General features: G+C 50.7%; 1 protein-coding gene across 3 annotated transcripts in view; it reads right to left on the reverse strand.

Annotated features, from left to right (window-relative positions):
• ERI3 (ERI1 exoribonuclease family member 3) overlaps positions 1-15,891 on the reverse strand; it is a 132,295-nt gene that overhangs the window by 23,236 nt on the left and 93,168 nt on the right. For all 3 annotated transcript variants that reach the window (XM_030454820.1, XM_030454822.1, XM_030454821.1), the window contains exon 7: positions 14,297-14,396. In XM_030454820.1, the coding sequence (XP_030310680.1) occupies positions 14,297-14,396 (100 nt within the window). The remainder of the gene's footprint in view (positions 1-14,296; positions 14,397-15,891) is intronic.

Below are 15,891 nucleotides of genomic sequence, written 5' to 3' on the forward strand. Positions count from 1 at the left end.
AGTTCAGCTCCGTGATGCCCCAGGTTCCCCTGCTACAGTGAGCTCTCACTCAGCTGCCATACCATGTTGCTGTGGGCATTAGGGCTGCAGAGACCCCTGCCCACCCCTTCCCCAGCAACCATCATGCAGAGGTGCTTTATTCTTCAAACACCTATGGGCAAAATACAGTGAGTGGAGGAGGGACCTGAAAGGAGCTAAGGGAAGGCTATAACCCTCTTGGAGCAGTGAACCAGCCATGCAGCACTTCAGAGCCCTTGCACCAAGCTTTCCACAGGATAGGTGCCCATGGGCCCATGCCCAGACAACCTCAGGCAGGAAGGATCCCCAATCACCTACATCCTGTCTACTCCAGGACCAGCTCCCAAGGTTGTTCCCTGCTCCCTGAAGGCTTTCCCCTTGGCCAGGTCCTGGGGAAGGGTGAGAGGAGCAAAGCAGGAAAGTTTGCATCCTTGTGTCTGTACAGCATCTGTATGTGTGCAGGAATCGTCTCCAATTAATCCCCCCTCAGCTTGGCCCGCCCGCTTCATTACCTCCCCTTGATGAGAACCATCAGTGGGGCCTGTATGATTTTGCTAATTAGCCTCACTTCGTTTATCATTTCCATTTTCTCCCAGAGACGCTCGGCTTGCTGGGCGACAGCTTCATCTCCTGCTGAAACAATGCGGCCCCTTCTGTGCCTGTCTCACTTAGCGCTGTCACTGCAGCCATTATGAAATTGGGGTTTCATTTACACACTAATTAAACATTACAGCTTGTTCACAATTACAACACGGGGATGAGGAGGTAACTAATTACTTAAGAAATGAGCTAACATTTATCTCTGATTCCTCCCCCTTGCCTGCCGCCCTCCTCTCCAATCAAGATTAGAAATTGTTGTTGGACGGTGGCAGCTCAGTGGGATGCTGCCCACCTCCACCTGTGCCACATCCCCTTTGGGGGGCCATACCGAGACCCCGGCCCAGGGACAATCCATCACCTCCTAATTGCAGCTGAGATGACGAGGTGGGGGGGCTGTGGCAGCAGTGTGTGACACTGCACCAAACAGGCTGCATGGGTATAAGCTGCAATGCCAGGGATGAATCCATCCTGGTCAGCTCTGCCTGCAGATGTAGTGGCCCCTGGACAGCTCGGACATGGTGGCACAGGGACTGAGTGGCTCCCTGGGCATCACCGCTCCCTCCACCTACCAGGCTCTTGCCCATCAGGCTAACGTGGCTCTGCCCAGAGGCTGGGGATGCCAGGACACTCTCTCCAGCCCTACTGATGGGCAACTCATCCTGAGAAGACATTTTCTTCAGGGAGGAATTAACATTTAAAACTGAGAAGCATTAGAGTAAATAAAGCAGGCTGTCACTCAGATCAAAAAGCAACATCAAGGGTGGGCGTGGGACACAAATGTGACTGGGGAGAGGGGGCCCGGGCGAGCTGGAAAGGAGAAGGAGGGGCACGCTGCACCCAGAGCTACAGATGGGGCAGAGGACAGGACAGTGGAAAAGGGTGACAGCGATCCACGTTTTCAACCCAGATGAGAGGATGCATGGCTGGCTGCAAGGCAGCAAGCTGGCTGGTGGGGGAGAGAGGGTGGAGTGACCAGGGATGCTAGTGTGGTGCCTGGACACTTCTGTAGGCTCTGGGAAAAGGCAGTGCCACTGCAGGGCTTTTTAAACACAAGAGACTCCCCCTGTAAACAGCCCTAAGCACTGGAAATGCTCTCAGAAAAAATACCTAGTTCAGCACCAGGCAATTAAGGTTCTTTTGCAACTCTTAACCCGCAATTTTGAGACAAAGAATTTGGCCTTGGCATAATTTGAACTGCTAATTGCTTTCCTGATCCACAGTCAGAGAACTGAGCAGAAGTGCAGGCACAAAAAATTCACCTTTCTGGTCTGGAAGAAAATTCAGACCTGCTCTCCAGGGGAAGGGGATGCTCTCTTCTTTCCTCTGAGCAGCTTAAAAAATAATGATCAGGAAACAGTTAAGCAAAAGGGGGTGAACTGGTGGTTTTAAAAAAAAACAACTCACACCACCTTATAATAATAGTAACAACTCATTCCCATAGTTTTTATCCTTCCTGTCTTTAGCCCACAAAAAAAAAAAAAAAAAAAAAAAAGAAAAAGAAAAAGAAAAAAAAAGAAACCCTGAGCTAAACTACTGACACTGGCTGGGAGCTTAGAACTGCCGCATCAAACAGAGCCCTTGAATCTCCTGAACATAATTGTGCTGCCCTCTAACCTCAACCTTCAATCAGTGCAGTGTAACTATCTCATTTTAGCCTACAGGACACACCCCTCTGCTAACTAGCAGCCATATTCTTCTCATTAGGAGACTGCTCTGGACGGGAGCGTGGAGGCAAAGCCGTCGTCTTTCTTATTCTCCCCCTCTCTTGGCTGTTCTATATGTACTTGGAGGAGGAGAGCACTAGCAGAAGGCTTTGTGGGTGCTAGAGATGGCCCAGTTGCCACGCTCGGAGTCCTCTGGGCATGCAAAAAAAAAAAAAGCCAAATTGCTGGATCTCAGTTGGAAACACACAGGAGGGGAGAAGGGTTCTGGTGCAGCACCCCTGCCCTGAGGAGCTACATCTGACAGCTGGAGCAGGCTGCCCAGCAAGATGCTGCTGCTGTGCCTCAGGCAGGGCAAGGGGCTGGGGGTACTGCCTGCTGTGAGCTCACACGACTTGTAGAATCTGTGAATCATAGACTCATCTTGGTTGGAAAGGACTTTCAAGATCATCATGTCCTTGTAGAGCTCCTGAGGAAGGGTCCCAAGGTAGCAGTGCCAGGGTGTGGGTCCCCTGCCTGCTGTGGCCAGGCTCAGAGGTGGTGGTGGGGCAGGGGGACACACATGCCCTGATAAATGCTGGCAACTGGTGATGCCAGCACCATGCTGCTGCTGAGGGGTCGGCAGCGAAGCAAGGGGCAATGCAGGGCTGGGGCATGTCAGGAAGGTCTGCAAAACCTACCTAGGGCTGCCAGGTGCCCTCCAGCACAGGGGGGTTTGCATCATGTCACTAAGTGTGTTTTTTACATAAAGATAAACTCTGCAGCACAGGAGGATGAAACAGGACAGTCCTGCAGCTTACCAGGCACTGCAGCCCAGCCCAGCTGATCCTGCTCCATTGCTGGGCCACCAGCTTCTGGTCAAACACTGGTAAGAGCTTTGGAGCCCCTGCTTCATGCCTTCCCCTATGAGATGCCCTGAGCATGCAGACTGGTCCTAGCACCCTGGACTGGCACAGTGACCATGCAGCGATCCTGACTCTCTCCTCCTGCCTCCCCTCCAAGGCCTGCACACCAGCAGCACTGAGTTCAGGGCCCAGCTTGGGAGGAGCTGCTCAGGCGGGGTTTCAAGGATGCAGAACAGCTGGAGCAGGACTGCTCAGGACCTGTGGGGACAAGTGAGTGCTCAGACAGTTCATGGAACAGGCGGGATCAGCCCATGGAATGGTGACTGTGACTTAGGGAAAACCTCATGATGCGGAGGACAAGGAGGAGAGCAGATCCTCTCTTTTTCCACAGTAGACACACAAAGCAAGTGAGGCCATGCTGGGAAAGAACAGCAGTTTGGCTGGCACAGCCCTCCCCTCCTGCCACAGTCCTTTGCCCTGTGATTTCAACATGTTAGAAACTTGGGAGCAGGGAAATTACACTGATTTCTGTCAGGACAGGGAAAAAAGCACTGAACAAATTCTAGACGCTTCCGTGACCATCTTCCCAACCCAGCAGCACTAGCCCCATCCAGACCTCATCCCTAGATTCTCTGCTGAGTTATACTAGCTATTAACACACTCCAAGTTTGTTACCCTAAACAGGCCAGTCAGGACATGGGGCAGCGACCCTTAAACCAATTAATGTGCTCCTTTGATTTCAGAATGAAAAGGGGACTGTCAGTGCAGCAGTCAGGTAGGAGTTACAGGGTAACAGCCGAGCAGCACAGAGGTGCCCGTTAGCTATTAACAAGAGGCAAGGCCAGTGGGCAGCTGCCAGACCTGGCTTCTGTCAGAGCCCTTCTCTGCAGCCTCAGCCCCGGCCCAGCACTGTGTCTGGGCACCTGTGAGAGCAAAGGAAATAATCACCATGGTGCTTAACAGGGTTTTGGTTGCCAAAAAACCCTCTGCCACCCTGTGCCTATGTTGCCAGGAGGATGAGAGCAGAAATGGTACCATAGCGGATGTATGGCACGGAGAGAGCTCCCCTCTGCCATGGTAGGGATGGCCACGGTGCTGGTGATGCTCAGCCTGGGGCTCCCTGGCCCCCCTGGGGTGCCAACGGCAGCATCACCCAAGAGCCCCAAACTTTCCTCTTTCTTTCTTTGCTTGGCTGTTTTTTATAGCAGAAGTTGTCTCTTAGCGAAGTCTTTCAGGGGAGGTGGAGAGAGAGTAGGAAGCCAAAGAGAATCGTCTAGCTAGTCAAAGCCTTTAACAACTATTTTTAATATCAGGCAGAGGAGCAGGATTTTGAAATGAAACAGCCAGTGCCTCTTTGATGGGCAAGCTATAGATCTTGAAACAAGGTCCATTCCCTCCTCCTTCACTAACTAACAGCCATATTTCTCTCATTAAAGACAATCTGGCCGTATTTTCAAACTTCTTAACAAGGCGATCACCGTAATTTGAGATTTCTATTATCCCTGCTCCTATTACAGCAGTCTTTTAAGCAGCTAGTTTTTTTTTTTTTCTGCTTTCTTTCCCTGACTTTGTCTCTCCCCTCAAACTGCCATCAGTGGTAATGACGTGCAGGAAACAAGAGCACCATTTTTTTCCCCCCCCTTTCTTTTGGTACTAGGTTGTGTGGGGATAGCAATAAGGAATAAAATAAAAAGTGAAATGAAGTTTGGTTATCTCTTATCTGGAGTTGGCTTTTAATCTGCCCAGGAGCACAAATGAAGCCTATGCACCAATGCAGTTCCTTATCTCCCCCGACAATCATGGAGCCCCCTCTCCTCAAAGACCCCCAGCTCTCTCCCCTTCCCAAAGGCGCCCGGCCACGGTCCCCTCCCTGCCCCATTAGTCCTTTGCTGGGCTCTGCCAGATGGATGCAATTTGCATAATATCACCAGCAGAGGCTGGCAGATCAACTGGGGTCAGGCTCTGACATCTCCAGCACAGTCTATCTCCAAGTGCTAATTTGGACTGCATTGATCTCTCTTTCTGATTTCTTTGTCATTTACGTCTGCAATGGTTTGACAGGAGATACAGAGACAGACAAGGGAGGAAAAGAAGGAGAGGGGGGGGGAAGAGGAGAGAAACAAAAGATTGCAGTTACAGATGTCTTTAAGGGAAAAAAATAGATTAATCCAAGGACTCCTCTGAGGGTCGCAGCTTTGAAACATCCTAATTATCCTATTCTTATGAATTCCTGTACAGACTTAGAGGGGGGTCTTGTCAGGCAACTCAGGGGAATGGAAACTTGTTAAAATTGTCGTGGAGTCTCTTCAGCTGGCTGCTACCCCTTCCCTTCCTGCACCTTGCAAACATTTCTCACTAGGTGAAATGGGGCAGTTTTAAACTTGGAGGCCCTCTTTGATACAGCCTTCCTTCTGTAACTCTGCCACCACTCTTGTTGAAGGCAGATCTTTGGTAAAACTTGGGTAGGAGATTCTCCTCCTTGTAGAGGGTGACCATGCTGCTCACTGCCATGAGCCTAGCACTGCCCAGGGAGGCCAGAGCTGGGACAACTCGGACACCTGATCTCTGGGGACAAGGGCTGACCCAAGAGGGACAGCTGCATCCTTGAAATCCCCTGGGATACAGGTACAGAAAGGCAGGTTTGATGACACATCGCTGTTGCAGGAAAGTGTGACATTAAAAGACACCTTCCACTGGGGTCTGTTCCAGAGCAGGTCAGGCAAGCTGTGCTCTTAATTGAGATGTTTATGTTCATTAACAGGAAACTCTTCCCCTCCTCACAGGTGAGGAAGACTCGCTACCATTTAGCCTCGTCTGGGACACACCAAAGAGAGACAGCAAGGCACCAAAAGAATCCATGGGGAAATCAAAATGTCACTCAGTGTTTTACATCGCTACTTTCTACAGAAAAAGCTCCCTAGAAAGTTAATGATCTTCCAAGGCCTCTCATGTAACACGTGTCTTGCTGTGCAAGGATGCATCGTGGTGTATGGGAAGTACTGCCATGTTACAGGGGATGGAGAACAAGCACCAGCAAAGATGTTTCACCTGCCCAGCACAACATGGAATAGGGCTCGGCCAGTGCAAGGGTTTTTGCAGCAGTGTGTGTGGGATATTTTGCAAGGCTTACAGATAGGACTCGCTAAATAGCCAGCAGGAGGATGGGTCTGAGGCAGTGCAAGATGTGAGCATATCAGTTCACATCCAATTGCTCCTGCATTTGGGACTGGCTGATTAGTAAGACAGGGCTCATGTGATAAAAGCTATTAGCCTCTCCCTATGCTCCCAGGATCCCAAAACCAGTTTAGAGCAATGGGAAAAACTTAGATAAGAGGTTTTTTATCTTTTCACTGGGGAAAGGAACTGGGCCATCCAGCAGTCATGCCAAAGGGCAGGACAACAGCAGTGCTCTTCTGCTGAGGGTCAGCCAGGTCTGGGGCTTGAGATGGACCTGTTCTGATCTGCAGCTGTCAGGCACCATGGCATGGGAAACAGCAGATAATCCAGAAATCCTGCTTAAGCCTTCAGTCTGACACTGCTGCTGCAAGCACAACTGCTTCCAGCCAGAGGAGAGGAGCTCACTCCTACCTTCCACATATCCCCAGCCAGCGGGTGCTGCTGCTGCCTGCCCTGGAACTGGGAGGGATGAGGGGGGAGTGCACAATGACACACCAACTTCTCTCTCTCAGTCAGCCAAAGTCCCACAGCCTGTTTCACACTCCCCTCCAAAGGCCATTTACTGTGGGGATTGAGAGCCTTCAGGACCAGGGAAAGGTGCCTATCTCACCCCCCCGGCAGGCAACAGGGTTGGGTCGGTGCGTGTGCCCCCACCCCAGTGGGCGAGCAACCAACTTTTGGCAGGGTGGGATGGAGGGGTGAGTGCAGTCAACACAAACACTCAATCATCCTTCCTTTCTTTCTTCTGTGCCTCCTTTGTTAACTGCAGGAAACAGCTGAAAGACCTTGAGTTTCCCATTGTAGCATGTATGGGAACAGAGCTGCAGTGATCAGAACATACCCCCTGCTGCTCCTGGGGAAAAAGGGAGAGCAGAATCCTTTCTAAAAAGGGTTTACGATTAGAAGAGTGTTCTGTCACTCTGGCACGCAGTAATCCACTGTGCCACCAAGTCCCTTCAGAGAGAATTCGCAAACTTAAATGACTGAAAGCAAAAGAGCCCCGGCTCAGGTTCCCAGGCAGCCAGACATCCTAATTATCTTTAGATCCACTCCCACATGGAGGGGAGAGAGAGCACATACAAGTAAAAAAAAAAAAAAAAAAAAGAAGAAAAGAAAAGAGAAAGAAGGGGGGAAAAAAAGACTGTCACATTGCTTTTTTCTTTTTTTAAAAGCTTGTCTCTGCTCACTGCTTTTCCAGCTGTGACACCTCTCACAGTAGTTAATTAGAATCATGTCACCATGTTAATGTGCTCTGACCGGACTCTGACAGACGCGCGTCCTTTAACCAGCTGCCCTGGCTCCTCCCTCCACACCTCTCCTTGGGACAAGGGGGAACTCCTTGCCACCCACCTGCCACCTTGTCCCATGCCCAAGGTCCAGTGGGTGCCCAGAGAGGCTTGGCTGATCCCTGCACCCTGTCTGCTTGCCTCCCTGGGCACCCGGTGCGCAGCCGCTCCACCTGTTCTGGATCTGCCTGACCTTTACAAGCACTGATTCAAAATGACACAGTTCATTTGATGACATTTCTGTTGATTTCTACTTAAGTCTCTTTTAGTTATTTAACTTGGAGTCCTACCCCTTCTGCCTTAGGCTGTGTGTGGGGCAGTGGCCCTGGGGCAGCCCCGTGTCCCCCTCCGCAGTAGTGCTTGACTCTCACTCTTGGCATCCCCTGGAAAAAGGATGGTATGCTGCAAATGCCAAATGCCACCACCAAGAGCTGAAGAATGGGGGTTGCCTGCTCCAGGGGACTATGGGGTTCTCCAAGGCTTCTCCCATCCCCTGGGAGGGACGAGGAGGTTGGGACTGGCTCTGCGCCCAACTTGGCTGGGATAGAAAGTGATCAATAAAAAGAAGGGAGTTTCAGAAAATGTTGACCCTCTCCATTGTTCCCCCTAATCCCTCACAGAGGAGGCAGGTGGGCATCAAAGATGACTGGGTACCTCACTGGTGCTGGGAGGCTGCAGGCTTACCTTCAGGAAAACAAGAATGGAGAGGAAAGCAGGGAAGAACGAGAGCAGGCTGAAATAAAGCCAGCAAGCTCCCAGGACAGCAAGCTGCCAGGACTGCAAGCTCCCAGAACCTCGCAGGGCGAGGCGAAGCCTCCTCAGCTCCTGCTGAGCTCTGGAGGGGAGAGCTGGTGCTGACAGCCAAAGGCACCCATTATGGCGGGCAGCCCACCACCTATCACTGCACTTTGCGAGCGTGGCCCTCGTCGCCCTCTCCTTCAATGTCATCGTGGAAAGCATCCCAGCTCTGCTGGGACACGAGCAGGCAAAGCAATCCAAGGAGAGGAACGTCTTGGTCGGGCAGCAGACACCCCCAGCAGGCGCTGGCCCGGCTCCCCGTGGTGGTGGCAGCTTGTGGTAGTTAATTAGAATTGTGTCACTAAGTAAATGCGCTCTGACTGGACTCTGACAGACGCTCACCTATGACACCAGGGGCCAGGAGACAATCCACATCAAACTACTGCAGTGTGACCCTTTTAACACAGAGAGTAAACTCACTGCACATCGAGTTGAAGCTCATTAAAACTGTCTACTCTGCGAGCATCCCATTAACCTCACTGTTAAAAACACGCAATTCCTCTTCTTCTTTCCGGGGCCTAATTAATGCTCTGGATCAGAAACAATATCACACCCTAACCTTCTGAGATTTCCAATCAGTAAATGAAAAGAGAGAGATGGAGCCAGGGATGCACGGTGGCTTGCTGGGCTGCTCGCTGTATGGCTACTGACCTGCTCAGGCAGGTAGGACTTCTCCATTTGGTGCGGCAGAGATTCCCACAAAAGAAGCTTGGGACCTGACCAGAGGGACTGTGGGCATGGGGAAGGTGGTGGAGTCCTGTGCAGAGGCTCACTGGTCACTGGACTATGTCAGCTGGTGTAAAACAGTACAGCAAGGGCATGGTGTCAAGACACTGCTATGGTACCAGATCTCCTGGTTGCCTGGGATGGGTGCTGTAAGCTTGTTAGCAAGAGATACAGCAGCCTGGCTACCCTCTTTCCCCAAAAAAAGAAAAAAACCCAAACCCAAACCAGCATTTAGAACCAAATCTAAAATCTTAGAATCTCTGTGCTGAAGTCTAAACTTTAAAAATTCCATTAAATTACAACTGATTCAAAAAACACCAGTAGCAAGGGGTAACATGTTTTAAAGATAGTCAATGCGCTGGAGGTGGAAGCAGAGCTGACAAATGAGCAACAAACTTTCCCAATAGCAGCTGCTTTTCCAGATTTATAAACTTTTTACTTTTTTTCTGCACATATTGAATTCAGGAACTGGCTCATTCAGAGCTGAGAAACAACAAAGGACTGGAAAAAAACCCCAAACAACTGTACTTTTTATCTTTTCCATAATCAGGGAAACAAACAAACCAACAAACTATGGTGGGAGAGGATGAGATGTGCTAATTCTAAAATCTAAAGGGTGGTTTCCAGAAATACTTCTTGATTTCACCAATCATTTCTTGCTTTGGTTTCATGCACCAGGTGTTTTTAGGTAAACAGTATTCTGAATTACACTTTTCCTTCTGTAGAAAAAGAATTTTACTATTAAAACCAATCAGATTACTGCTGGAGTACTCTTAACATGACATTCCAATCTTCATCCAAAAGCATCACAAATCAAATAATGAGTAATAATTTAATCCCAACCTCCTTTATAACAATTAGCAATTCATTGTTTTTCTAATGTAATGAGTGTCTAAGAACTAAGACTAAAGGAATATTATGCTACATAATCCATCAAACTAAAAGTAGCAAATGTAGGGCATTTGCTGAATAAAAGAATAACTAAATTAAATAATTGGGCAGCAGTAAGCAGAGCTGCACTTGGTTTGATAGCTGATGGTTGGTAAAACTTCACCTTTTTTAGGGAAATGGGGAAAAAAAAGGAAGAAGCGCAAAACCAGAAGAAAATCAATTACTGAATCCAGGTGATCTGATGGTCGTGTTAATCACAACTACAGCCTGGGATTTGAATGCTGATTTACATCAGTTTCTGAAACTCAGTAGAAAGATTCCACTGCAAGAGCCCAGCTCCAGTGTTGTAGAGCCCGTGACTGCTGGCCTATGTGTGAGAGTGCCAAGACCTCCTGTACAAGCTGCAGCTTGTTTTTGGCAAGCAGCACTACAAACACGTTTCAGGAACTGCAACATGCATATGTCTGTAAGATGAGTAACTTCTTGGCAACACTCAGTTTAATTTTGTTGAGGGCCAAGAAGACACCAGACAAAAAGAAGTTCCTGCAGCCCCTGCTAGAGCTGACACCCATTTAATCTATGTTTGAGGAGAGATGGAATCTGCAAAAACTTATCTCTGGTCCTCAGAGCCACATTACCAACCCAAGAAAAGGCACTTTCTCTCCACTGTCTCCTTTCCCAACTCCAGAGGATTTTCTGCAGCCTCAGTCTCTGGAGCAAGACATTCCTACCTCCTTATTCTGCCCTGCACTTCTTGGCAAGCTGAAATATTGACATTCCTCCCATTCCTTTACCTTCTCCCTCCCAAGAAAACAACTGCAGCAGACCCTCACCCTTCCAACCCCAAGGCAGCTGTATTTGCAGTGTATGCAAACACATTTTGCTGTATTTGGTGACACAAACCACTTTACTAATTCCTCAACAAGAAGATTTGCAGCTTGCTTGCTTGTGAATAGAAACCAGATGAAGGCTAAAACATGAGCCCTTGTTCAGCAGCTTGCTGCTGCACATGCCCAGGGGATGTGGTCCAAGACTTCACTATGCTCCAACACAAGCACCAGGTGCTAAAGGTGAGGTTCCCATCCAGAATCTGACCTTGACCCTGTGGGGTGTTAAGCACCCTCAACTCCTGCATTTTGAACAAGACGAAGGAGAGGAGATGAAGCACAGAGCAGGACTGGTTCCAGAGCATGCCAAGTGCAGAGATTTGGAGCAGATATTGGCTGAGCCAGTGAATCAAAGAATGATTTGAAAACAAAGCAGCACACAGCCGATCAGGCAAGACAGCAAAATTCCTTGCAAATCGTTCGCAAAAAACAAGTGGCCATCCACTGCAATTTTTCTAGCAGATTTGAAGGAAACATTCATGCTGCACATCCCTGCGTAAGTGAGCTGAGACTTCACAGGACTGCCTGCATCCCCCTGGACCGCTCCCCACACTGCTGGGAAAGGGGTGGTGTGAGATTCCCCTGCATGGCATGGTACTCATGAAACTGCTGTGGCTGGCAAACTCATTGTCCTGCTGCTCCCTTCTCAGCCCTCTTTGGCTTGCAGACTTCTAGGCATCAGCAACCCATGAGTGCCACGAAAAACAGAGGCTGGCCCTGGCTACACCTACCTTGGACAGCCCTGGGGGACCCCCTCTCAGCTCCCCAACTTCCCTTGAGCCTTCTGCCCCCAGGACCAATAAAAAAAGGGAAGGGAGGCTCTGGACTGCATGGGAGCTTCCCCAGAGCCAGAGTCACCTCCAGTCTCACCCTGGGCACTGAGAGGTAAGCAGGCAACATGTTTTGCTGTTCTACACTTTGGAGAAGAAAGTGAAAGAGTCCTTGAGAAGGGATCATTTGTTTGGCTGTGTGAGAAGCAAGACTCCCTACAGCCAGGAAGAGAAGAGGAGGGCAGCCCTGGCACGGCAAGGGATTGTTCCTCCCAGCCTTGAAACAAAAGCAGTTTGGGACACAATGGAGAAGAGTGATGACAACAGCTTAGGTCACAGGGTGACTACCAGCAATTGGGATGACTGTGTCCAGTCCCAGTGGGCAGCAAGGAAAGCCGTGGCCGTGCAAGACCAACGTTTGCTTTAGAACAAGGCAGAAAAGCTGGACCCAAAGAAACCAGCCCAGCCTGCCTCTGCAGTGAGCAGCTGCTCCTCATCCCTTGGCCTGGGGACCTCTTGGCTGCCACTAAAGCCAATGCTTGATACATGACTGGGACCTGAAAAAGCAAGCAGGATGGGAAATGAAGTGGACAGAAGGCTGGTATCCTGACAAAATGCCAGCCAAAGCATGTCTCCTGGCACCAGCATCACCCCGAGCCTTTTCCCAGGAGGGACACAAGGTTACCATGCCCTAAAGCCAGTAGCCCTTACACCACAGGCAGTAGCTGTGCCTGAGGCTTCCAAGCTGGCTAGGAGAAGAAGCCATTCATTGAGCCATGCCTCCAGATCACTCCCAGGGGCTCATCTTGCAGTAAAACCACCAGGCATGGGGTGCCAGTGGCTGCCACCTCTGCAGGCAAGCAAAGAATGGCAGATGCCCAGGGCAGACCTCTTCTGGATCGAGCCCAAATGTAGCAGCCAGCAGCTGCAACACACAGGGCACATGCACACGAGTGGCAGTGCCAGAGAGATGGAGACCATCACACTGCTGGCCTGGCAGCCTTCACAGCACTCATGTAAACCCCTTATAAACTGTGAGAAAGGCAGGTTTGCCACTGGGATGAGGTGCTGCAAGAAGAGAGCTTGGCTGCTGGGTCTTGACATGCTGCTTTTCTGCAGACAATCTGCCCTGTTACTGGGGAGAGCCAGGAGTGCTTCCCTATGGGAGCACTTCCTTAAGGATTGCAGTGGGAAGAGACATGAACAGCATTTCTCTGAACTCTATCAAGCAGAGACACCTGTGCAAGACAACAGCACTGATATAAACACCAGCAGAAACCATCAGCAGGCAGATGATACTCCAGAACTGGGGATGTTCTGTCAGAATACGAGGTGATAGCAATGGAGAGCTTTTGCCATAAATAAAATGAAGAAAGATAAGGCACAAACTAACCCTGCATCCCCCATGGGACCTTAGGAAAAGCATAAACCTCAAGAACAGGACACACACACATAACTTCTGCATTCCCTGCTCTCTCCTTGTGATCCCCCCAACATGGCACACAAGCAAGGCAAATCTGCTCCCAGGCAAGGAAGCAAATTTTAATGCTACCTCTGTCAATAATGCAACCAGATCCATAGTTCAAAAGGAGCTTGCTAATTAAAAGCTGGTGAGCTTTAAATAATTCATCTCCTTAACTTGGATTGATTGGAGAGTTTAATGGCTAGAGTCTTGAAACAATATTAAACAGCCTCCTCAAGGCTCAGGCAGCAGGTGACTTTTCCAAGTAAATTTTACCTCCTTGCAAACTTTAATGCTCACAAGTCACTGTGGATGAAGGGCTGGGAGGCAGAGGGAACACCTGACCACTGGTCTCTAAGAGTTAATCCAATGCCTCACAGAGAAGCAAAACATTCAAGAGTGATGCAGCCCTGAATTACTGACTTGTCTACAGCCCAGTAAATCTGAGCTCCTGCCTGTACTGCAGCTTGCTGCTGCCTCAGCTCTGCACCCACAGCGCCAAGAAGCAGGCAGATATATGGCCTTGGTGTCCCAGACCAGATCTCCCTCCTCATATCACTTTGATCCTTGGTGTGGTAGAGCTAGGGGAAACATGGAGCTCTGCCACTGTGCATGGTGGTCTCTGTTGTTTATCTTGGAGCAAGCTGTGAGACCATGAAACTCATCACACATATGTGAGCAAATGGGACAAGGATTCAGTTCTCCAGCTGGGGCTGTGCATCTTCACTCACGTTTCCAGCAGGCTCCCAGCAGAGCCTTTATTCCAAGGACAGATGCAGCATTGAGAGCAGCTGGAGGACTGGCCCAGCAGGGAGAGCATCCTGCCCAGTCTGGGGAACCCTTTCCCATGCTCCAGGCAGCACTGGAGCCGTTCTGCTGCCCACATCCACCCCAACTCGAGCACTGACAGAGCGGCTGAGGAGGGGAGCAGCTCTCAGGTCAGAGGAAAAGCAGGTGTGTTTGGCACACTGGGATGTGCCAGGAACCAAGAGTTCATCCCTTGTGCCCATCCTGCCCTGAAAAAATCTTCATCCCTTCCACCAGCCAAAAACCTTGCAGCCTTTTGGCTGGCTCTCAGGACCCCAGCCTGGATGAGTTCTTGGAGACAAGGCATGTCCTACATGCCTGGAGCAGCAGCTGTGGGGATAGAAAAGGCATGGGGCAACTTCACTCACCTATCCCGCTGTGAGGCCTCCCTATGTGCTGTAGGTTCAGTCCTTTGTTCATGTCTAAGAGCCCATTCTTTGGCCAACTCCCCATGGCAAAGCTGTACGCCTGGAAGAGAGAAGCAGAGGGTCAGAAGGGTGCACAGCCCACATGCAGACATGTTTTTGTACTTGCCCAGGCCTGGCTGCTCCAGGGGGGGGTCTGTGTTCACCCTGTTCAGTGAAGACCTGCACACTGTCCTCACAGCAGATCCCCTGAAGACACCTTCACAAAGTACCCTCGCACCGGTCTATCCCACCTGACAGTACTCGGAGGAGAGGTGTCCAAGGCCTCTCATAGTGTCCTGTACAGGTGACAACCCTTATGAGGTCTGCTGGGCACTGTGCTGGCTTGGCATCACCCAAGGCCACTTTCACCATGCTGGGGTGAGCCAGAGCCTCGTCCCGCATCCCCCTGGGTGCTCTAACACCATCCCCCTATTCCTCCCTCACCAAGCAGAGGGTGGGCAGCAGGAGTCAGGGGGCTTTGGAAAGAGATGCCTATGCCCAGGCTAGCCTGGCCAGCAGCCCCCTTCTGTTCTGGCAAGCACAGCTCTCCCAGCCTCCTCTCTCCTTTCCATCCCCTGTTGACTTGGAATCTCCATCACTGGGAGACACTCCCATGGGAGCCAGCACTGCTCACCCCACTGCACAGAGCCCTCAGCCTCGCTGGAGGGAGCCTGCTCTGTCCCCACCACATAACCCTGGCAGGGCTCCCAGCAAGGCTGAGGCAGTTAGGAGCCCGAGCAGCACAAAAACCCACTGGACAACACGCACATGAAAGCAGGCAGGCCTCCGTGTCACACACATGGCTGTAATTACAGCCTGACAGCCACATATCTTCTTCATCTTGAGGAATTAAGCTCAGCGCCGCATTGTGAGCAGTAAGAAGGGCGCGTGGGCTTAGCATCGCTGACGCCGGCGCTATCTCTGCTGCCGTGAGGGCCATTGTCCCCAGATGAGATCAGGTCAATCCAGCAGCCCCTATCTCCCTCCTGCAGTGGGGATCATGGCTAACTGCAGCCACAGTACAGCAGAGCATTGCTGACACCCTCTGTGGGCTGGGGATGCTGGGGAAGACACTCTCTGCAGTTGGAGCAGGGTTCAACAGAGCTGGGCAGTGTACCCCCACCAGCCCACCCCACACCTGCCTGCCACAGGGACCTGCTGCTCACCCAGCACAGGCAGGGATGGCCCCTGCACAGCCCCCGATGCCAGCAGTCCCCTGGGAGTGACAGGGCTTGGGGGAGTTAATTTATTACTGGCATACGCAACCATTCATGCTGCTTTGTTACTCCTGCCTTAGCAAAACAGAGGGCTCCACAGATAATTAATAGACAGCATTGCTAATCCTGTTGGGAGATGATTAGCAATTAAAACTCCTAATTAAGTCTGTGCATAATTCACTGAAATTACACTTTGTGTACACAACGGAGAGGTTTCCTTTGCCTTCAACAAACATGCTCTGGTATCTTCATCACCATGGCCAGGGTGCAGGCTGGCTGGTGGTGGGGCTGGGGTTTGGGGTGCAGGATGGGACCCGGCCACCCACCTGACTGGTGGCC

The sequence above is a fragment of the Calypte anna genome, chromosome 8 (genome assembly GCF_003957555.1).
Source record: "Calypte anna isolate BGI_N300 chromosome 8, bCalAnn1_v1.p, whole genome shotgun sequence".
NCBI lineage: Eukaryota > Metazoa > Chordata > Aves > Apodiformes > Trochilidae > Calypte > Calypte anna.